This window comes from Talpa occidentalis, unplaced genomic scaffold, assembly GCF_014898055.3.
Source record: "Talpa occidentalis isolate TD23 unplaced genomic scaffold, MPIMG_talOcc4v2.1 talOcc4.4, whole genome shotgun sequence".
NCBI classification, from domain to species: Eukaryota; Metazoa; Chordata; class Mammalia; order Eulipotyphla; family Talpidae; genus Talpa; species Talpa occidentalis.
In genome coordinates, this window is record NW_023604295.1 from 4022985 (window position 1) to 4046898 (window position 23914).

A 23914-nucleotide genomic window follows, 5' to 3' on the forward strand; every position below is an offset into this window, starting at 1 on the left:
GCAGCTGGGCTTCCATCCAAGTACCCAGCACCACCAGCAGGTGCCTTCCTGCCGCCCAGGCCTCACCTCTGCTCCTGCGCCCTGGGCTCCGCGGACCCCTGCCCCGGGCCCCCACCCGGGCGCTCATAACCGCTTCTGCTTCTCCTCATTCCCCCAGGGCCTCCTTTCCACTCTCCTGCTGGCTCTTCCTCCTTTTCCCAGAATGCTTCAGAGCCATTCCATCCAGAGTCCTGTTTTCCTTTTTCCTGATTTCAGCCAAGACTTTGTTTACAACCATCTCTTTCGCATGTGACATCAAGTTTCTCTCTCTGGCCCTCACCTCTCCCCTGAGCTCTGAGCTCAGGACTCATCCACATACGGGGCATCCTGCTCAGACCCCTGCCAAGCTCGTGCCGTTAACAGGGCCAAAGCAGATACCTGAGAATCTAGAACCCCATAGAAGCTGTTCAGCTCTCCGTCTTCCTCGTGTTTGTAAATGTTGTCACCTGCCAGGCAGTGACTTAAGTCAAAACTGCAGCATCATCCTTGATTGCTCCCACTCCCTTGCCGTCAGGAAGCCCCATAGATTTTACTTCCAAAGTAGGTCTGTCTCTCAGCTGTCACCCAGATGAAGCTGTCACCCTGTTGGGGCAATGGTGTTCAAGCAAGTCCCCTCTTTCAGTTTGATACAAAGATGCACTTTGCATGCAGCAGCCAGCGCGCTCTTAATAAAATGCAAGGCAGGGCAGGTTATCCCTGTGCCTAAAATCTGCGAATGGATTCCCCCCGCGCTTGGGAAATCCAGGTTCCTTGCCCAGCCTGCAGGTCCTGCTGGCCTGGCCTCAGCCTGCTTGTCTGTTTTCACTCCAACTTCTCCATCTGAGGGGTTCTCAGATCCCCAGAATACAACCTGTCCTGAACTCAGATCTGCCCGCTCTCCTATCTTCTACCCCTTAGTAAGGGGAACCGCTGCTCTCCCCACTGCCCAGGTCAGAAACCGGCTGGCATCTCCTGCTCATCCCTCCGCTGAGCTCTGCAGCCTTCTCCCTGCCAAACCCTCCCTCATCCAGGGATGCGCTAGCCCTGGGCTATTTTGTGCTAGAGGATTAGGCGTCCCTCGAGACACTCTACTGCCATCTGCTGGGAAGATCATGTAATAAAGATCCAGACCGTACCCCTTGGATGTGGAGGTGAGCAGTGTACAACCTGCACAGGCGTTTGTGGCAGCCCTAGCTGGCCTCCCTAACTGGCTCCATCCATTCCATCCAGCACCCAGACATCCTCTCTGCTCCGGCATCTTGCCCATGCACTGGTGCCCGCCACCTTCAATACCCACCCACCCGCACGACACACACACACCTGACGCTGCCACACCAGTCTGCCCAACTGTAGGCCCTCGTTTCTGCAAACATCCTCGAAATCATCAGAATAAATTTTCTAACCACCAAATCCCATGTCCTCACTCCACAGCTCAAAGCATCCGTCGTCTCTGAACAACGGACGACTAAAGAACGGTTCCCAGTGGCCTGCCCTGGCCCGGGAGGTGCCTTGCTGCGTGTGTTTCTGAACCTGCACATGTGCACGAATTTAACATTATCTCCACCTGGAAAATCCTCCTCCATTCACTTTCCCATTCACACACCAGCGTCCACTCCCCATGGCACTGCCCCTGGGGAACCTAACAGGGGGCTTGGCAAACTCTGGAGCCCTCCCTGTCTGTCCCCGGCTTTTCTGCAAGTCTCCATGGCGTCGTCTGGCATCATGGCACTTGTCCATGGGGGCACTCCCAACAGACTCTACAATTTTGGGGATCATAATTAAGTCCTTCTGCTTTCTATCCCCAACCACTGGCACAATCTGGCATGTGGTAGATGCTCAATAAAAGGGGTGAATACATAAATGACTTTGGGGGAACTATTTCACTGTTTTTTTGTTTTTTTTTTAAGATGTATTTATTATGTATTTATACATACAAGCACTGGGTACAGTCAGAAGCGCGAGAGGGTAAGAGAATTCACCAGAGCCAGAGCGGGGAGCAGAGCAGGCAGAAGGACCGAAGGACACTGCTGAGGGGAGCAGCGGGTGGCAGGAGAGGTCTGCGCGCCATGCGGGACCCTCCTCCAGTGGCTGGGGAGCAGCCGGGGATCGAACCGGCGCCGCAGAGGCTGCGGGCAGCTTCACAACCCAGCGCTCAACCGCTGTGCCACCAGGGAAGCCCCCTATTTCACTGTTTTTTATTGAGGTGCCACTGGCTGACATCACTGTATTTTGGAAGTATAGGTTCCTCCCCGCCCAGAGCTGCTACCACAGTGCTCCCACCTCCAGAGCATCCACAGCCCACCGCCACTGCCCCTGTGCTCCCCGCCACTTGTGCTCCCTTCCTCCCCAGGCCCCCATGAGGGCCTCAGCTCTGTAGTCTGCTTTCAAGGGCTGGAGTTTTAGTTTGGCTTTATCTGACCCTTTGTGTCGCTTCTCTATGTTCCTCGTATAAGGGAAACCATCCAGGGTTTGTCTGACTTAATTTTGACTTAATTCTAACTTAATTTTGCTGAGCATCGTCCCTTCCGGCCATGCTCATGTTCCCTCAAATCGCACGAGTTTCTCTCTTTTGGCCACTGAGTAGAATTCCGCTGTGTCTATACCACATCTTCTCCATCCACTTGTCTGGGGGCAGTTAGGGTGCTTCCGGGGCTCGGCTAGTGTGAATAGTGCTGGGGTGAACATGGCATGCAGGTTTCCCTTGGAGTTCATGTTTTTGTGTTCTTGGGTAGACGTCCTGCGGTGGGAGTGCTGGGTCATATTGAAGATCCAATTTTAACATTGAGAAAGCTCACTGCTTTCCACCAGGGCTGAGCCAGTTTACCTTCCCTCCAACGGTATAAAAGAGGTCCTTTTTCTCACATCCTTGCCAGCACTTGTTTCTTTGGTTTTTTGTTTTTGGGTTTTTTGGGGTTTTTTTTTTTTTTTTTGGTCTTTCTGATATGGGCCATTCTCACTGGGTGGTGTCTTGAGGTTTTGGCTTGCATTTCCTGACAGTAAGTGATGACCATTTTCCATGTGCCTGTTGGTCTTCTATATGTCTTCTTTGGAGGAGTATCTCTTTTGTTTGTTTTCTTTTTGTTGAACATGTGAGTTTTTTGTAGATCTTTGACCTCAGTCCCTTCTCAGATGTATGATGTGTGAAATTTTTTCTCATTCAATTGGGTGTCTATTTTGGTTATGGTTTCTGTTGCTGTTTAGAAGCTTTTTAACTTAATGTAGACCCAATTGTTTATATTCTTTTTTTATTCTGTATACATATTGTATCCAACATCACTGAAGATATCACTGAAACTTATGTCATGAAGTGTTTGCCTGTTTTATGTATTTTTGGTTTCAGGTCTACATACAAGTCTTTTCTCCATGTCAAGTTGATTTTTGTTTATGGTGTGAGATATTGATCTAGCCTGATTCTTTAGCATGTGGTTGTCCAGTTTTCCCAACACCATTTATTGAAGAGGGTTTATTTGCTCCATTGTATAGTCTCAGCTCCTTTGCTGTATATTAACGATCCAGACAGCTGTGGGTTTATTTTGGGACACTAAGTTCTATTCCATTGGCCTGTGTGTTTGTGTTCCAATACCATGCTGTTTAAATTATTATAACTTCATAGTATAGTTTGAAGTCTGGAAGTGTAATAGCACATTTTACTTTTTTGTCAGGATTGCTTTGGCTATCTGGGATCTTTTGGGGCTCCATGTGAATTTCAGTAATGTTTGTTCTATTTCTTTAAAATATTCCACTGAGATTTTTATAGGATTGCACTGAATCTGTATAATGCTTTGGACAGGATGGCCATTTTGACTATGTTGATCCTTCCAATCCATGAACAGGGAATATCCTTCCACTTCTTTACGTCTTCTACTTCTTTTAACAATGTCTTATTGTTTTCTTCATACAGGTCCTTTACCTCCTTTGTTAATTTTACTCTTAGGTATTAAATTTTGTGTGTGTGTAATTGTAAATGGGATTTTTTTATTTAATTTCTGGCTTATTGATAAATGCCTTTTTAAAAAAGCAAAGGCTGCCCTTCCTGACTGTGTCTGCGACCCCCTGTAGTGTTTCATTTCACCTGGCACCTTGTTATCTCTACTCCAAGAAGAGTGAGCAAGGAAGTTCCCCAAGGAAGCCATTAAGTCATTTAATTTGAAAATTATAAAATACTTTAAAAAAGAGCCTGTTTATTCCATAGGATCCTTGCCCACCCAGAACCACCACATGGTATAAATTCCATCCACTATAAATAGAGGTGGTTTAAAGCAGAAATCCAAAAGGCAAAACATCTCAGAGTTCGCCTGAGACTCACACAGGAGGCTCTGCCATGTGGAGTGCACCAGTGCCTCTTCTGAGTGGGGACTGGTCCAGGGAGAGTCTCCAGGGCTGGGCTCCCAGGACACGTGTCCCTGTCCAGTGCACTCCGCCTCTTCCCAAGCATGGCACTTTCTCAGATGGGCTCTGGTCTTACACGAAAACCTCCCCTCCTGTGTCAGAGAAGCAGTCTGAGAAAGGGTGTTTCCTTTACCTAAATCTCTGGTCCATCAGGAAGGGGACTCCAAAAGTGTCACCCTCACCCGAGACAATGCTGCCAGGTGAAGGTGCATCAGAACCCACCAGACTTTTTGAAGGTAAAAACTCAACAGGCAAGGCATCTTAAGCTGAGGGGGACTCAGTCCACAGGCAAGGATTTTCCAGAAATTTCCATGCACTTGACATTGCCAAAGTTAGTAAGAGCCACCATACTGCCAGTAGGGAATACACGTTTGAAGGCAGGGGTTTGAAGGGCTTTCTGTAAAGGGAGACAGGTAGTAAATATGTTAGACCTTGTGAGGGTGTCCATGGCAACCACTCCACTCTGTCCCCAGAGCACGAAAGCAGTCACGAGCAGTAAGTTTTAAAGTAATGGAGGCCGTGTTCCCATAAGTATTCATTTATGAACACATATCATTTTCAGGTGTCATAAAATATTATTGTTCTTTGGGGTTTTTTCCAACCATTTTAACATGTCAAAAACCATGTAATTCTCCCCTGTTCTAGACAGTTGAGACTGACATAAAACCCGAGTTACTGCACAACACAAAATGGGAAAACATCCCCGGGGGAGTTTTCAGCCGGGAGGTGGGTGACGGCGGCAGAGCCGTCAGCTCCCAGCACACTCCGGGGAGAAGTCAAGCAGCCAGAGCCCAGGAAGCAATGCCACTGTTTGCATCCCCACTTCCAACCTGCACCCCCAGGATGTAAGAATGGGGAGCCGAGGCTCTGACCTTTGAAAGAGCTGAAATTGCACTTCTGCTCCAAAGCAGAGCCTCGTCAGCAAACAGCACTATTGTTACCAGGGTGTTTTAAAGGAAAAAAGTGCAAGAATGTGAGTGATTTTGTTACATGGGGCTCTGCCCGGCTCTCCTTTGCCTTCCCTTCCCTTCCCTGCTCTCACCTCTGCGTGTTATCCTCTGCTCAGACTTCCCCAGGTCCTCTCATGGAAATGTTGATTCTCAGCACCCGCACATCATGAGGCTGACAGTCCTAAGGCCATTCCGTCCTGAAAGAATCATGTGGGTCCAAACTCCCTTCTGGCCACACCCCCACTTTCTTAGGAATCTGCGGTGATGCACCATCAGCACAGGTGCTCGGCCTTTGCATAAATGACACATCCACACAGCACCACGCGCCGCCAGGGCCTGGGAGGGCCCAGACAGGCCTCCTGAGCAACCACCTCCGGGTGAGTGCTATGGTCCCATCTTTCTCGTCTCTCCCAACCCCCTGGGGCAGGCGGGAAGACCTCACAAAGGCCACAGGCCAGCTTTAGGCGTCTCTCGCGCTCGCATCCCAGGAACTTGGACCAGAATTATGTGACCAACGCGTCAGTACAGAAGCGCACAAGAGGGACTTCGCTGGGGGTCAGAACACCAGCTATCCACCGGGGTTCAGCTAGATGCCCAGGCGTGGGACTGCTGCATCGATTTTCAATATTTTGAGAAAGCTCCGTGCTGTTTTCCATGGGGCTGGACCCACCCGCATTCCCACCAACAGTGTGCCAGGCTCCTTCTCCTGCATGACCTGCCAACACTGGTTTTTGGTCGTTTGGACGGGGGCCATTGTCACAGGCGTGCGGAGGTATCTCATGTGGTTTCGACTTGCACTTCCTTGCTCAGCAGTGATGAGCATTTTTTCATGTGCCGTGATCCTCGCTTCGTCTCCCTTGGGGACGTGCGTGTTCAGGTCTCCTGTGGAGCCAATTGCAACCCCCTGATTATGACCCCAACCCCTCCTTTCCCCACCCCCCTCCAAAGTGTGTCTCTGGGGTTCATAGTTGTTTGTTGATTTTGATTTTCACTTTCTTATAGTTATTCTTTTTCCCGGTCCCTTATTTAGGTTTTTTAGATTCCTGCTATGAGTGAGACCATCCGGTATTTTTTTTTTCTTTCTGGCTTATTTCGCTGAGCATGATCCCTTCCAGCGCCATCCATGTTGCTGCAAATGGCATGTGTTTATCTTTTTTGAATGCTGAGTAATATTCCACGGTGTATATGGACCACATCTTCTTGATCCAGTCATCTGTTTTTGGGCATTTGGGTTGTTTCCATATGATCCAGCAATTCCACTCCTAGGTATTTACCCAAAGGACACAGAAACATCAATTCCAAAGAGCACCTGCACCCCTATGTTTATAGCAGCACTGTTTACAATAGCTAAGCTTTGGAAACAACCCAATGCATATTTTTAAACACATAGTAACTCCCTCCCTCTGGGGGGGGAGGGGGAACTAGCTGTCTAAATCTTCCACCTACTACCAGTTTGACGTGGGTGATAATTCTCCTTTTATTTTCTACTCCAGAGCAATTAACTTCTGCCTCGGTGCCCTCCACTGCGCATTAGGGAGCAGCATGTAACGGTGGCTCAGAGCAAAACCTCATTGTTTCCATAGAAGGATCCATGGATCCTTTTTTTTTACTTTAATTTTTATTCTTTCACATTAAAAATAATACTTTCACATGGTATGAGATTCAAATAACATAAAAAATATAAGGGAAAGCCGCCCCCTTCCATCCTCTCCCTCCACGCGCCCTGCCAGGAGAGAACCACAGCTCGCTGCCTTCCAGAAATACCTTGCACTTACCCAGCATATGTCCATACTCAGGAATATATATTGATATTTTGCTACTCAAATGCAAGCAGACGTTTTACCCGAGGTTAATTGCTTTCTTAAAAAATGTAGCAGACTGTAAATCTTTACTAGCACATTCTTTTAAACTGCAAAATAATATTCCACTTTATGGGTATACTGCATTTAGATATCCAGTGCCCAACTGAAGAATACTAACCAGCATCCAGGAGCCTATTTGATTTCCATAGGATGGATCCTAGGGGGGTGAGGCTGATGGGGTGGAAGAGCAGGTGCAAATTTTACTCTTAGATGTTTCCAACTTGCCCTCCCTGGGGCTGGGTGGATTTACGGTTCCACCTCCAGCACTAAGCGTGCCTTCCACACAACCCTCCTCCATACTGGTGTGAACCACTCACTGGTCTTGGCCAGAGGTGAAAGCAGATGTCATGGCATTTCTTAGAGTCCTCTGAGCATCTTTTACTAAATTTACTGGTGCTTCTTTTTCTGTCCCACACCCATTTTGCTATTAAAGTTTACCTTTTTTGGATAAAGGACATTAGCCTTCTGTCACTTCTAGGCTTTGCAAAAACGTCTTTTTCAGTCAGTCCTTCCATCCATGGTCTTCTTTGCTCATGGTATTTTTATTTGTTATCGCTGGCCAGCAGAATATTTTTCTTGTATGTGGTGAAGCTTAACAATACTTTCCTTACAGAGTCAGCAGCGTGTGCTAGGAATGTCGGTGTTGGGGGCTGTGGGGATGATGTATGTTACAGGAATCGGCCTTTCCTATTTCCTATTTCCTATTTCCTATACAGAAATAGGAAATAAAATACTTGTTCTTTGTTTTCTGGTAAAGGCTATTAACAGTTAACTCGTATCCTGAGGTCTTTGATCCAGCTGCATTGAGCTGGGGACCAGCTTGTACTTTGCTCTACACAAGTGGCCGACACCGCCCACTGGAAATCCATTTGTTCCCACCGAGTGCTCATCAGCCATGCTTTGTGACTGCCTGACCCTGTCCCGCAAAATGAAACCAAAGCCAATCAATACTCCTGAGTAAATACTCCTGGCTAGGGTGATGGTTTCAGACACCAGTTATTCACCGTACACGGCCCACGCCCCCACAATGTCCAAAATTATTATTGAAGTGTGTCCCCCAAATTTCATATGTTGAAGTCCTAACCCCTGGGACCTCAGAAGGTGGCCTCATTTGGAAATAGGGTCTTTGCAGAGGTAATTAGTTAGGATGAGGTCACAGTGGAGTAGGTGTGGACTTGACCATGACTGGTGTTCTCAGAAAAGAGGAAATATGGTCAGACTTATGCTCAGTTAAAAGCCAGGTGCAGAGGGAAACAGAGCTAAGAGATAGCATCAGGAATCAAGGAACACCCAAGGGTGCCATCAAATTACCAGCAGCTGTGAGAGAGGCTTGACAGACTCTGGCTCACAGCCCTCAGGAGAAAGCAAACTGTCCGCACATCCACCTCATAGGCGACTTCCAGCTCTGGGAGGACAGGGCGTCTGTGAGGTAGGCCCCCAGCCTGCAGAGGGCTGCAATGGTGCGTTTGCCGGGGACCATCGGGGTTGCTACTGGAGAAGTTTCAGCACTCCAAATGCTTGTTGATGAGTGAAGAGATGGATGGATGGACAGATGGATGGAGAGGGTATTGGGTGAGTGAGCAAGTGGGTGAGTAAGTGGTAAACAGAGTGATGAATGGGTGAGTGGTAGATAAGTGGGTGGATGGATGGATAGATGGTGGACAGATGCAGGGGTTGATGGATGGATGGATGGGTAGGTAAGTAGACAGATATATCAGATAGATGGATGGGTGGATCTATTGATTGATCAATCGATCTTGATGCAGATTGATAAGAGAAAAAAACAAAAAGAAATTTAATAATAACATGTAGACCTCCTGTGTACATGAGAGAGACCCAGCAAGACTGGGTAACTTGCCCATGTGCCTTCAGACACCATCTTAAAGGAAGGGAATTTCAGTCAGGGAGTTCCTGACTGGGGAAGGCACAACAGGAAATGATAAGTAGATTCAAGATCTGCCTTCCCCGTTGATAAAGCGATTAGGACTTCTTGATAGATACATGGGTATGTATTTAGGGATTCATCTACTTCATCTAAATTTTCAAGCTTCCTCATATATTTGTGATTTTTCTTGTATTACTTTCGTGTCTATTGTTGTGTATACTTCCCCTGCCTGGTACTATTTGTTTCAATTACCTTTCCATTTGGAAATTTAATCAGAGGTTGGTCAATTTCAGTTTTCTCTCACGAACCGCAGTTCAGCCTCCCACCGTACAGTTTTCTGTTTCTTTGCCTTCTGCTCTCATCTTCATTGTCTCTTTAATCTCTTTTTCTTGGGATTCACTGTGTCACCCCTCCCCCTGCCCCTTCGTTTCTCAAAACAAGCAGACAACCTGTGACTTCTTCTTGGCCAGGCAACCTCACAGTTACACATTCTTCTAGTGCAGCAGTGTCGTCTGATCTAGCTGCAGCTTCCAGAAGAGCCTAGAAAAGAACAACAAGAAGAGCCAGCCTACCAACATGAGCCCTCAGGAAGCAGCGAAGCCTTTGAGGCCTGGAAACTCTATTAAAGTACATCTCATTTGACAAGTGACTTAGAAGTATTCCCCACTTGGCGCCCAACTAATGTAAACATGGAAAACAAATTGATCATTTGGGAAACAAGAACAAGGAGTTTTTATTTTGAAGTGCGGGAGCCAACATTTCCAGACAGATACTTCCTATGGAGAGGGGAGGACCACCTGGGAGGCGGGGGGTCTAGCTGAGCCTCAGGGCCTGCCGTGCCCCTGGGCCAGGGTCTCTGCCTCAGTAACAGGAGTGGGGAAAGGCCTCTGCAGGCCCCTGACCCCCGGTGAGGCCCAATTCTGTGCCACAGAGAATTCCTCGGGCTTCTGCATCCCTTCCCCTCCCAGGGACCCTGCCTCTGGACCTGCCATGGCCTGTGTGCCCTCAGGAATGAGCACGGTCTTTGGGCACATACTCACTTTGTGCAGACAAGCCAAAAGCAAATGCCGAAAGCCTCACGCATCACCGCCCACTTCTGCAGGGCTTTTTAAACCCTCAGAAAGTTGCACACAAACATCCCTCTTGCCTGCTCGCTGCACCATTTCGACACAAGGAATGCTCTTCGCCAAAGCCTGCACTGCAGAGGCTGGAGCACCAGCTCTAAATGCTGCGCGGCCGCGGAGCCTGGGCACAGACTCGCCTGCCAGGGCATTCCGGGGCCACTGCTCATCCCCAGTGAACTGCAGCGTCAAGCTGCCCCGGGCGCCTGCCTCCTGCCTCGCTGCTTCATTTGCCTGCGCTCCTGCCGCAGGAACACTCCAGGTGAGATGCTCCCATCGCACCTGATTCTCCACTGAACCTCTGAAATGGGTGTTTCGCTCTGGCCGGTGCCACTAGGGAGTGGGGAACGGGGCAGTCACCATCTCGCCCTCCCGCCTTGGCAGCCACCCTGCCCCGCGCGTCATGAAGTGACCGCCCAGCTGTACAGGCACAGGAGCCTCGTTGTAAGAGAGGACACCTGCCTCGCAAAAATGAATCTCAAAAATGTCTTAAGTCAACAAACACTGCAGCCCACCCAGAAGGCGCCTGAACGGCAGGACTCACAGACGAGGTCTGACCCGCACGCTCCCCAGCAGCCCGGGAGCGCGGCCCCAGGACCTGCCTGCCTCCCGGCTCACCGGGTCACGGCCCCAGGAGGGCAGCTTCGGAGGCCTGGGGCGTGCGTGGCCGCCTCTGGCTAAGCCTCTCTTAACTGCCCCTCCCCAGGAGCAATGTGGCCAAACAGGAGGAGTGTGATTTTCACCCCGAAAGTCAGGGGAGCCCCTCTGGGCGCGGTGACCGCCCGGACCTGGGCCCCGTGTTCGGGTCTGCAAGTGGCAGGGCTGTGGGGGAGCTCGGTGCGGCTTGTGGGGGAATCCACGGGGCAAGAGGCTGGAAGTTGGTCACTGTCCCGGGGAGGGAAGGGCCGGAGCCGGCGCCATTTGCTTTCATACCTTGCTCTGAGCTGGGTTAGCCAGGCCGGGCGCCTGTGTGCTCAGAATAAAGGAAAAAACTTTTTGCTAAGACTGGGGGGTGGGAAATATTACAGGTGGTTGAGGTGTCGATAGAAAGGGGCACTAGCTCACAGGAAACTCCGCTGGTGGTTAGGGTGTTAATTGGGGTGCCAGCCCAGCACCCAGCTTTAAGATTAAAGTTTAATGTGAGCCCCTCACAGGTGGGAGGAGCGAGGAGGAGGGCCCCTGGGCCCTGGCAGCTGGCCAGGCTCTCCTGCCGCTGACGGCTGGGTGCGGGTGCAGGCAGGTCCCCTCCGTTCAGAGCCACCCACACCATGTCAGAGGAACAGCCCACCGCCCCGCTGGCCGGACCTCCTCCCAGGCCACCCCTCGGGTTTCTGGGGCCAGAGCAAGAGCACAGATGTGGTCTCAAGGCTCCTCTCTTCTCTCCTGTCCTCATAAGCAACTCGCCCAGCCAGGGTCCTTGGAGGTGGGTGTGGGTCCCCCAGCAGGCTTGCCGAAGGGCACCCACAGCCCTCAGGTCCAGGGGTGCTCTCACAGGTCTGGGGTGGCCAGAGCAGGGCCCCAGGGGAGGGCAGGTCCTGGCACCTGTGGATTGGCCTGTGGGCCTGAGTGGGTGAGCCCCAGGGCGCCTCCCCTGGTGGAGGAAGGCAGTGCAGGCAGCAGGCCCTGCGCCCCCCTCCGGAACACCTGGGGCAGCCTCTTCTGGCCCCGGGACCTGCTCGCAGGCCCTGCTCGCAGGGCCACCCCCAGCTCCCGGAGCTTCCCCTGGGGCAAAACGCTGCCCCGCTCCGTGATGACCCCTGGCAAGAGGAGGAGAAAACAGTCTCTTCCAGCAGCAAGTAGGAAACCCCAAGCCTCCTTCCAGGACCCCACTGAGCGGGGCCGGGACTCAAGCGGGACCCGAGTGCCCCTTCCCTCCTCACACTCTGGCCACCCACACCCACCAGGACAACACCCCCGCAAGAAGCCAGGCCTGGGGGCAGTTCCTCCAGCTACGGCCACTTAGTCGGCAGCAAGGGCAAAGGTGAAGACTGCTTCTGAGTCCAGCGCGCAGCCAGCCGCAGCGGCAGGAAGCTGGGAGGCAGAGGAGGGGCAGGGGAGGAGCAGAGGGTGCAGGGCAGGAGAGAGCAGCTCCAGCCTCCAGAGGGGAGAGCCAGGGGCCAGAGGTCAGCCCCAGGGAAGTCTCGGGGTCCCCCAGCCCAGAGTTCAGCACGGGCACCACAAACCCATGGCCTGGCCTCAGCCCCGGCTGCAGCCGAGGACAGTCTAAGTGCACCCAGGAGCCCTCAGGCCGACCTCTCCACCCTCAGGCCGACCTCTCCACCCTCATGAGGAGAGAAATGAGAGTCTGTGCCAATAAACGGCATCCTTAGTCTGTTACAGGGCAGGGAGAGGGCACCCCAGAACCCCTAAACCCACCTGCCATCTGCCGCATCAAGATAAAACATATAGACCTTTCTTGGAAAGGAACTTCAATACAATTAATGTGCAGTACAGAAAAGCAAAGACTGTAGCTTCCAAATCAAGCACCTGAACTCACCCGTCCCCTCGTGGGTAAAAGACCAGCCAAACAGGGTTGGCCCAAAGCAAGGCCCGAGAGCCCGCTCAGTCTAAGCACCTTCTGGCGGGGACCATAGAAAAGGGGCAGAAACAGTCAGACAAGTCTGGGAGGAAAAGAGCAAAATCAAAATCAAATAAAAGCTGCCGTTGTTAACCCGCCGCGGGTCTCTTGCCCCCGTCTGTCTCACTCAACCCATCCAGGACCAAGGAGCAAACGCAGCTTCTTCACGTGCCTCTGCTCCTCGTGCCCCCTCCAGGCCTCCTCCTGGCTCCATCCTGCTTCCTTCCCCGGCTCCTCTGCAGCCTCTTCTCCTCCCTGCTCAGCTCCAGCCCCCTCTTGGGTGGGGCAGGAAACCTGGAACCCCCCCTTGTCCTGGGGCCACCCTGCTACAGGAAGGAGGTGCCGCTCTGCCCTGTGCCGGGTTCTTTGGGATTATTTCAACTAATCCGTGATTTAGTCTGCAAGCTCCCCTCCCCTGCGCCTGATCCAGGCACCCCCGCACAAGGCTGCTCTTGCTGGCCGAGCCCGGGGCCGTTCACGGTGGCCAGGCCCAGACCTGCTGCTCCCTCAGGAGCTCTGCCGCCCTCTGCACAGCGGCTGGAAATCCAGCCTCCCTCCGGGAACAAGGAGAGGAGAGCAGGGTCCCCGGGAGGAACACAGGGCCTCTACCCACTTCTTCCTGCCTTACAAGGCCGGGCCGGGGGAACCAGGAAGCCGGAACAGGTGTCACCGGGACCATAACCAGCTAGCGCTGTGGCTGAACACTGAGGGGACCCTCCAGTCACCACGGCCTGGATGGAACGTTCGGGCGCCTCTGCTATTCTGAAGCCCTGGTCTCTTACCCGGCCTCCCTAGCGCGGGGTTTGTGAGTCCGTCTACAAAATCTTACTTGTGTTTCTAAAAATAAGTGACTTTTGGTAAAAAAAAAAAAAAAAAAAAAACCCTTTGAAGTGTGTTTCTCAAAAGAAAACCCGTTTGCTTGTGTCCGCCCCACTCACGTCTGCGGCTTCCCCCCACCACCCTCCACCTGCTCCCCATGGGAACAGGCGTTCAAGTCTTTCTGAAAACCGGACACAGTCCAGGCTCTCCCTCTGCGCGTTCATGGCCCTCCAGGTCCCTCCGAGAGACTCCAGGAGCCTCAGGTCCCTCCAGGTGCCTCCAGGTACCTCCAGGAGACTCCAGGTGCCTCCGGGCCCCACCAAGTCCCTCCAGGAAAGGCCGCACTGCTGGGCCCATCGTGAAAGTGATGTTTTCTTGACCAACAGCAAAACTCCGTTTTCTCACCCGCCTCGGGGCTGCCTACTCCCAGGGCGTTTGGCGTCCCCTCTGCTCGGTCTGGAATGAGAGCATGCCCACAGTCTCCCTCCCAACTCGCTCAAAACCAGTGTTTTTATATGAAAGAAAAGTAGACAGAAATGAACGGCAGGGCAATTGAAGCTTGAGGTGGTGTTTTAGGGCACCACGCCGCTCGGGGAGTCTAGGCTGACCCCACCTTGGTTCCAACAACCGGAGGCTCCTCCACCCACTTTCATTGATCCGACCTCTGAGAACACACCCAGTGGCGCTGGGACCTTGGACAGAGGGTCTCCAACGTCGAGGCCTCATCCCTGCACCCCCATCACCAAGCAGGGTCTGGAACCCCAAAGTGTTCAATCAATTCTTGCTCAAATGAACATATAATCCCCTGGGGCTTTGATGGATGGACCTCAACCCCAGCAGTCTGGCTGAGGCCCACTGGTCGGGTGGGATGGATTGTTTCGGGTGCAGTGACAGCCAGGTGTGAGCAACAGCAAGTGCCAAGGCCATGGAGAGATAAGGCCTCTGCCTCTCGTCACCGCCCCCAGCTGTCTGCTCTCTCGGGCCCAGTGTGGCCCCCAGATCCCCCAGGGCTGTATGTGTCCTGGTTACAATCAGGGGCTGCTGCTGCCCAGCGCCTGAAAGCCGCCCCACGTGACCCATTAATACCCCGTGTGCCTTTGCGGACGGCAGCCACGGAACTGGGACATGTCCATAAACCCAGAGGGACCCGAAGATCACGAGCCAGTGAAGGAGGCCACCTAGTGCAGTTCTGGGTTCGATCAAAAAGCAATGGATAGTCATGCAAATGCACGATCCGCCACCTAAATCCCTCTCTGTTTCCCCCATCAACCCACGCGCCCACTCGACACAGAAAATTTCACATCTTCCTCCTCCCCTTCACCTCCCACCACACAGGGAAAATTAGAACTTTCAGACAGAAATTCCTTCAACTCTCCGCCGCCATATCACGCATCTGCCTAAACCAGCACCCCTGTCTGAGGACAGGGGATTGGGAGGGTAGGGGGCCTCCACCTTGCTCTCCCAGCCTTACCCATCCCTCCAGAGGGGGAGAATTTGATTACCCGCAGTTGCACCCCTGCCCACTCAACCCAAACTGTTCCCGTCCTAAGTAGAGCTTGGCCAGGTGGCTCCCAAATTTAAAAACTCTCTGTGCCACGCTCCTTGCTAGCAGTTGCTTCCTTTTCTCATCTTCATCGTGAGATTCTTGAAAAGCCTTTCTAAATTCACTTGTTTCATTTCCTCACTTTAGATTCACTTTTTAACCCCCGCACTTGCTCCTTTATCCCTCAGCTTTCACCAAGCTGGCTACGGCCGCCATTTTGAAATCCAATGTCCACGTCTGGGTTGGGGCCATTTTACCTCTTATCTCACACTTCCTGGCTCTGTGAACTCTCTGCCCCTCTGGAAACCTGCTCCCGACTTGGCTTCTGCCTGGCTTCTACAGCCAACCGGCCACATCATCTTCCCACACTCAAGACCCCCAGTGGCATCACCATCCAACCCCTTGCCTAGGAAGCTGGGCATCTGCCGCGACTCTTCCCTCTGACCCATGCCCATGAATAATTCATTGCAGAGGTCTCTCCACTCAGCCTTCTCTGTCTGCTGCAGCCTCCACATTTCCTCTGAGTCTCCCCCAGCTCATCTTTGTACTACTGAAGCAGCTTTCTGGCTGTTCTCAACTTCCAAGTCATTTTCCCATCTGCAGACGCCTTTATCCACACCCTGAGCACACTAGTCCTCTCTCAGTTCCTATTTTTGTTGTTGTTAAGGATTTTTTTAACTGAGGTAAAAGTGGGGTACCATCCTCAGTTATTATCACCACAGTATACCCACCCCCCACTCACCCACTTTGCACCAACATAGTCCATGGTGCTTCCTCCCTCTTTGTTCCTTCCCTCCTCACCCCCGTAACCCCCTTTCATTTCAGTTCTGCAGTCAGCTACCAAGGGTTAATTTTTCAACTTGTCTTTATTTGACTATTAATTTAGATATTTCATATTCCACATATCAGTGACACCATCTGGTATTTATCTTTGTCCTTCTGACTTATTTCACTTAGCATAGTCCCTTCCAGCTCCATCCAAGTTGCTGCAAATGGCATGGATTTATCTTTTTTATCGCTGAGTACTATTTCATTGTGTATATAGACCACATCTTAAGCCACTCACCTCTGAGTTTCTCAAACTCCCCAGACACCCTGCAGAGCACACACTATTGCTGTAGTGCCCTCCCCTCCCCTGCTCATGCTCCAAATCTTATTTCAAATGTCACATCCTCAGGGACACTGTCATTAATTCCCGCACCAAAACACGTGTGATCTCTTTGTTATGGCTTTACAGAAGGATCTACCTTTGCTTCACTGCATCTATCATAGTTGTGATTTCACACTTATTTGGGTGTCCATTTCATCCTCAGTCAACTGTAAATCCAATAAGCCCAAAGGCCATTCATCATTGTGTCCCCAGAGCCCATAAAAATGCCTGACACATAGTAGGTCCTCAATAAAAATATAATAAATGAATAAATGACTTATTATCATCTAAAATGAATAAAAATGTAAGTATTTATTAGCCATGTTGCCAGATGCTGTTGCCAAACACTGTTTCTCGGACCCTACCCCAAAAATTCCTAAACAAATGCAGTTCAGCACCGAAGATTCTGGTGGGCGCACACTGGTCAGTGGGGAAGCAGCTGAGGGGCCTATAGCCCACCCCATTGCAGTTTTCTATCTTCATGTTCTTTCCTATTTTTTTCCTTTAACCTCTTCCTCCTCAAACACACATCCATACACACATCCTTCTAAAGCAGAGCTGCTTAGCCTGGGAGGTAAGAGCAGGTGTGTAGTGTTGGCTGCTGATTTACGAAAGGAAACATGGGAAGGATAAGCTGGAAACCGATGACCACATCCAGCACGGCGGGGAGCAATGGAAGGGGTCTTTTCTGAATATGTATTTCAAGGCTGACTTGGTGTAGGGTAGGTAAAAAGTATCAGGCTTTTCTGCCCTCCCGCCACTAGGATAGATGACGGAACCCTGCGGTCCTGAATGCATGCCTGATGGCGGCACCTGGAGTAGGGTGTGGGCCTAGGTAGAAGGGATTCACCTGGGCTGAGACTGGGCTTTTAAGGGTGGCGTCACGGCAACCCCAGCAGAAGCAGAGAGCAGAACCACAAGAGAAGCAGAGAGAACACCGGAGAGCCCAGGCAGAGTGAAGGCTTGCTGGGGGCTGGGAGGCCTGCCAGCCTCCCGGCCCCCCAGCACCCCTGCCTGCCGTGTACCTGGTCAATCCCAATAAAAGCCTGCAACAGCCACTGAGGGCTCCAGGATTCCTCCTTCACCTGTCGGCTGGAATCATAGAAAACCTGCACTGTGGCCTGTCCTGCCGTTACACTTGGTTAGGGGACGTCGGCTTATAACGCTGTAAGCTAAACTCGACCTCTAAAGGGAACCCCTGTTCTGGCCTCAAGAACCGTGCAGAAGTCAAAGCAACAGCCAAGACGTGGACTCCAGGCAAATCAGTAACTTCAAAGAGAGATTGGCTTTGAGGCACATGGCCCTGCCGCACCTCCCAGGTCCCAGAGGATAAGCCTTGAATTGGGGTAACTTTTAACCACATTCCTTGTTTCCCTCAGTGCATAGATGACAGTCGATGGCTATGTTAACCAGATGCCCAGCTGGATTTTCTTGCCTCTGCAAAAATCCTTGAAATTACTGTATATAAACCTCCCTAAAAAGCTCAGAATTCGGGCAGCTTTCCCAGAGCTCTCTGGAGGCTGTTTCCAGGCTCATGTCCTCACTCTTGATTCCTTTAAGAGTGAAGACATGATTTTTTTTTTTTTGCTTGTCTTGACTTATTTTTATTGTCAACATTTCATAAGTTCCAGGTGTGAACACTATAATTTGACATCAGTAACTATCACCGGATCACCCACTGACTTAATTTTTGAACTATTTAAATGGTGTACAAATTTCTTTTTAGAAAAGATGACAAAAGCAAGTCCTCAAAGAAAATACAAATGGAAACAAATGAGCCTGACTGGATATAAAATAGAGAACACAGCCACGTAGAAAAAAAAGAATGTATTTAAGTGAATTGAAGTAACTTAACACAATATTTTGTCGATCGTGCTACCTCACAATCAACAATATTCCTCAGGGAATATACTAAGATTAAAAAAAACTGCCAAGAAATTTACTATCCTGTCTCGAAGGTATGTGATTGATAGTGTCAAAAAGACACAGAGCACCTGTGGAATTCACAAAGGCGGTGCACTCAGCTTATAAGAGAGAACCAGCCAGTGTCACTCTCCTGCCGGGAGAAACTTGGAGGCTTTGAAAGGTTTTATTGAGTCAAGTGAGTAGGTGCTGGGTTTCCCAGCGCTGGGTGTCATATGAGGGTGGCATTTTGGAAGCAAGGAAGCTTGCCGATGGGCTTTCTAGCACACCTGCAGGCCTTGATTGGTCTATGATCTACCAGTACCTACTGGCACTTTCCAAGACGAGTAGTTTCACGTGGGTTTTCTTGTTTCAGCTGGAGGATTAACTGTCCTCGGCTCTGAGGTCTGACTCGTGTGTAAACAGCCCTCGGCAAAACGATGGGTGTGAGCACTCCAGAACCACTTGGTGGGTGGGATCAGTGATAAAGACAGATGCTGCCTGGATGCAGGTTCTCCCTGTTGGAGAAAAGAGATACATGGAAAGTATTTGAAGAAAAAGTCTGCAGTTTGTTGTTTGATTTGAGGCTCTTTGGGATTGCTTTTAAAAGAAATAAAGGCTAGATGGTGTCTCCAGGTGACTTCCTGAAGATGGTAGCCAGTGACTGAGATTTGGTAAAGAACAAACACGTGTGTGTGGCTCAGCATGAACAGGCTTAGAAGGAGAGCAGCGGGGAAAGGCGGGCAGAGAGCGGTGCAGGCAGGACAGACGGGACGCAGGTGCCGGCTGGCAGGGAAGTCACAGCCCGGGGCAGCAGCCTTCGGCCATCAGGGCTTATTGGGGCTCCGTTTTACCCGGTAAAATACAAGTGGAAGATACTTAAAGAAGTTATATAGATATCACACTTAACACACAGCCCCTGCTTCCAAAAACAGGAATAACAGCAGGGCGGCGGGGGCATAGACTCTGGAGTCTCACCCTGTAGGCTAAACCCAGGTCACCATCAGCTACGGCTGCCACAGCCGCACCCTGTGGACTAGTGGGTTTAATCAACAGAGATGCCTCCTCTCCAGGCTCTAGAGCCAGAAGGCCGTGGTCGGTGCTGCCTGCGTTGGTCTCTGCTGGGCTCTCCCTTCTGGTGTAGGTGGCCGCCTTCTCGCTCAGGCCCGGGGCCTCTCCCTTGGCGCACACAGAAAGGACAAGCACCTCCCACCCTTGTAAGAACGCCAGTCCCACTGGGCGGGGAGGCTCCACCCTGGTCACCCCCTTTAGTCTGCCTCATCTTCATCCCTATTCTGGATACAGTCACATTAGTGTCTGGGGCTTTCAATGTGTGAATCTGGGGGGACAGAATTCAGTCTATGCCACTGTGTGACCCGCAAGGTCACTTGTGTCTCTTTGCCTTCCTTGGCACCTCTGTGGAGCGGCCTTGCTAACAGCAGCCAGGAGGGCTGGGGTGAGGGCGAGGTGCCCGGCACACAAAAACACTCAATAAATAACATTTAGTGCTGAGCTCCATACTTCATTTGTGGGTGCGCTAACCACCCTGGAGAGGTTTCGGCTAGGAATACCCATGAAAGCCTTTTTTTATTAGACATTAAAAAAATGCACATTTCGATTTGGTTTTGCCTGGCAGGGAGGAAACCTCACTGGCCCTCCAATATGTGGGTAGCAGAAGAAACACAAATGTTTAGTGAACTTGAGCGCAGGGAGGGCTGGTTCTCACTGAAACGACCAGCAGTTGGCTGGACCTACTGAGTTAAAATCCCGATGCATCATGGCCGAGATTGCAGCCGGCTGTCTGTGTTGGACGCCCCGATGGGTACATCAGCCACGGTGTTCTCTGCTCGCCCACGCGCAGCCTTATAAACACAAGCGGGGAACACTTTATTACTGTGCTAATTTAGCACAGTTCTTACTGAGAGCGATCACAGGGGTAAAGGGAAAGGGAAGTATCACACCATGTAGCCTGGCATTTGAAATAAAAAAGCCAAGTGTCTACAGCCCGTTGGCTCTGTGTGTCTAAATATTGGCAAGATAGATTCATTTCACAGTATTCAGAAGTGGTGCGGGTGGTTTGTTCTATTTCCCTGCAATCTCCTCCCCGGCAGTTTTGATGTATCGTCCACCTGATGAGTGAACACCTCCGGCTTCATCCAGGGACCTCCCTGGAGGCTGCTCCATCCTCCTGGTGTTCTGCACAAGACGTCTCCCATCACGGCTTGTCGCTGTGAATCTAAAAATAGAGCTTTGCTTGTTAAATCCTCATCTCGCAGGGCCTGACCCTGTTTGCCCAGCGCCTGCTACAGATCCCTGAGCCAGCCTGGTGGGCTGTCCTGCTCCGGCTGTCCTGTCCCGGCTGTCCTGTCCCGGCTGTCCTGTCCCGGCTGTCCTGTCCCGTCTGCACCAGGTGCTCCCAGCCCCTCCCCTCCCGCTTCTAGGTAATCTGCTCAAGGAACAAGACGCCCGCGTTTACGTCCCTGCAAGTGAGACTCTCAGAAGAATAACCAGGGTGCCAAAGAGCTTCCAGTGGAGAAATTATGAAATGAAATTATTTTTAAAAGACGCACACCCACAGGCGCCCTTCTGGGGGAGATGGCTTAGCCCTGACAACACTGTGATGTAATCAAACCGCCGCCCTGAGCGTTAATAACGGCAAAGGCACGGCTGCCCCAGCATACCAGGGAGAGCCCCCCTCGCACCCCAAGACCTGCAACCCGCCACTGGGAGAGTGAGGCCGGATTCCCTGAGCATTAAACCTGGGGCGTCTCTGCGCTTCGGTTTCTCCGTCCATAAAACAGGGAGATGACGCCACGTCTACTGGGGCTTGTCAGAAGAGGTCCATGAAATACCGAATGACGCCTCCAGAAGAGCCCGGCTCGGAGTAGCTGCTTGGGAATACTCCATGCCCATGCAGATGGTAATGGCAATGAAGAAGAAAAATGGGGAATATTATCCAAAGTTCACATCCCCCTCAGTTCACATCCGCCCACCTCAGAGCTAACTCTGGCTTGTGGAACTTTCCATGGTCATTTGCCCAGAAGCCAGTCAAGGCTGCCATGGAGATGGTCTTCAGCTCTCCCGAGACCCAACACCTGACCATCAAGGACACAAGCACGCACGAAGCCCCAGCTGCCACCCCGGCGCCGCGGCCGTGCCGTCCGTGTGGTTCCCACTGGCTGAGCAGCGCCTCGGAGACCACAGCAAGTCCGGGCCCAGCGGCCCCAGCCCCACTAGGGCCTGCCCCCCACAAGCGTTCGGAATTCTTTTATTTGCCCATGTTGGATTCCTAGTCACTGTACAATAAACAGCAACTCCCTTTAGGGGAAAAAAAAAGCTATAAAGGATCCATCACCAGGGAATCCTGTCTGGGCACGGGGGCGGTTGAGGGCCCTTCCCATCGAGGGTCCCTGCTCCCCTGCCGTCACCTGTCCCCCATCACTCCCAAACACAGGCACCTGGTAACTCCGCAGACAGCATCGCTGAGAAGGGCAGCAAAGCGGAGCCGCTTCTCCTTTTTAACACCCAGAAGCCCCGCGACGCCTGTTTCGGGGAGAGGCCTGCGGGAGTCGGGCCACACCGTGGAAGGTCCCGTTTCGTGGTGAGATGAGGAGGGAGACCCCAAGGCTGGCTCAGACTCTACACGGACATGGGAGCAGAGCCCGGCGCCCCAGTTTCGTCCTCTACCCAGGAGGATTCCGGGCACCGTTTGGGGGACACCTTGTAACCCTGAAGCCGCTGTGTAGCCACCCCGTCCCCCCCGCACCTGCTGTCGGCACAGGGCGACCGCTCGCGGCACTGTCCCCAGGAGCCGGGGCTGGCGGCCCCTTCCTGACCCCACACGGGCTGCGCGCCCCTTTGTGGGTCCCTTACTCTTGTTCCCAGGCCCTGCGACGCTGCCGTCTGCGGCCGTCTTAGCGCAGATGGTTCTATGGGCACCGCCTTCCACCCAAAAATTTCTTTTTTTCCCCTGACTTTAGAAGGAATTAAAATTTTTCACGGTGTGTCCTGGGCCCTGGTTCTGCCCAGCCGATGGGCAAGTCAGCCCCGAAAAGACAAGGTCACTGCGAATAAGCTACATGTTTTAGTGTTTTCCCTGTGAGAACTTTCCTAAGAGAGTTCGAGCTGAGGAGAAAGCGCCCCGGGGCCTCCGGTGTCTTACGCCAAGTCCACTGCCCGCTTTCTTTCCTGAGGAGATGGTCACTTGGCGTTTAAAGGAAACCCGCTTCAGGGCTGCCAGCAGCTGCTGGGCAGAGGGGGGCCTGTACCGATTGGAAACAGGCTTCTCATCTCTGAGAAGGAGGAGAAAGGCCTTTTGGGTATTAGATTATCGCACAGTCAGAACAAGGAGCCTCTGACTCCCGCTCTTCTGCCATCATCTGGGGCCGTGGGCCTGGCCCGTGGGCCCTGCTGCTGGGAGGGGGGCCCTGCCTGGGGCTGCAGCCCACGGTCATGCCCGGGGAGTGCCACCAGATCTATCGTTCCCGGTCTGCGGCCGAGCCCTCAAGTCCCAGCAGGACTCAGCAGATTCCCTGTCACCCTGACCTCAGGGTTCTCAAAGAGCAGACAAGGGAGAACCACGTGGGTGTGCACGTGTGCGAGCGCACATGCGTGTGTGCATGCGTGTGTGCATGTGTGTGCATATGCATGTGCGTGTGTGTGTGTGCATATGCATGTGTGTGCATGTGTGTCTCCCCAGGACTCCGCCTGGAGGCCTAGAATCTCCACCGCCTGCTCGTTGCAGGTGCTGGGAGCTCAGCAGCACAAGTGACCCCCACAGGGGTCGAACCCTGAGTGGGTCGCCATCTAAACAGCAGCACCTGGAGCCCTGCCCAGCTCCTGGGCCCCTTGGCCACAGGACGCCCCTCACAGACTAAAGCCTCCATTTTCTCCACAGGGATGACGTGCCAAGCACGGAGCTCCTATATCACCAGTGAGATTCTGTGGGGCTACCGGTTCACGCCCGTCCTGACGCTGGAAGACGGCTTCTACGAGGTGGACTACAACAGCTTCCACGAGACCTACGAGACCAGCACCCCGTCTCTCAGTGCCAAAGAGCTGGCTGAGCTGGCCAGCAGGGCGGAGCTGCCCCTGAGCTGGTCTGTGTCCAGCAAACTCAACCAACACGCAGAACTGGAGACCGAGGAGGAGGAGAAGAGCCCGGAGGAGCAAACGGAGAGGAACGGTGACGTGGCCAACCTAGAGAACGAGTCCAAAGTGTAGACCCCGCGCGGCGACTCCCGCTCCCCGCCCCGCCCCACGGCCTGTCCTCGCTTCTCATTCTCTTTCTTTCCTGTCTCTCGTATTTTGATCTTTATTTATATTTGATTTTGGCATTATCCGAAAACAAATCTTCAAGGTGTAAAATATCTACCTGCCCTCGCTCAGTCCTTCAGGTTGACAAGGTAGACACGGATTTGGTGACGGTTCCATGCGCCAGCACCAGTGGCCACGCTGATCTGCTCCCCACGCCCCAGTGTTCAGCTCCCGGCGCTCGGAGCTCCTTCCCCTGCACGTGTTGTTTGAGACCAGATCACGAGAGCGAGCCAAGGAATTTACCTGGGATACGTCAAGTAAGGTCTCCGGTGCCTACTTACTCATGCATGAGACATAGACTAGGGCCCTCCATTCTCTCGACACCCCCACATTTCACCTCCAGGGCCAGGTGCCTGCCCCCCAGGGGCACTGCAGTTCCAG

General features: G+C 52.2%; 1 protein-coding gene across 1 annotated transcript in view; it reads left to right on the forward strand.

The window, feature by feature from the left end:
• The window catches only part of KCNJ6 (potassium inwardly rectifying channel subfamily J member 6), a 39277-nt gene extending 15755 nt beyond the window's left edge, over positions 1-23522 (forward strand). The window contains exon 3 of the mRNA XM_054700273.1: positions 23115-23522. Within this exon, the coding sequence (XP_054556248.1) occupies positions 23115-23440 (326 nt within the window). The 3' untranslated portion in view covers positions 23441-23522. The remainder of the gene's footprint in view (positions 1-23114) is intronic.
• The last annotated feature ends 392 nt before the right edge of the window (positions 23523-23914 follow it).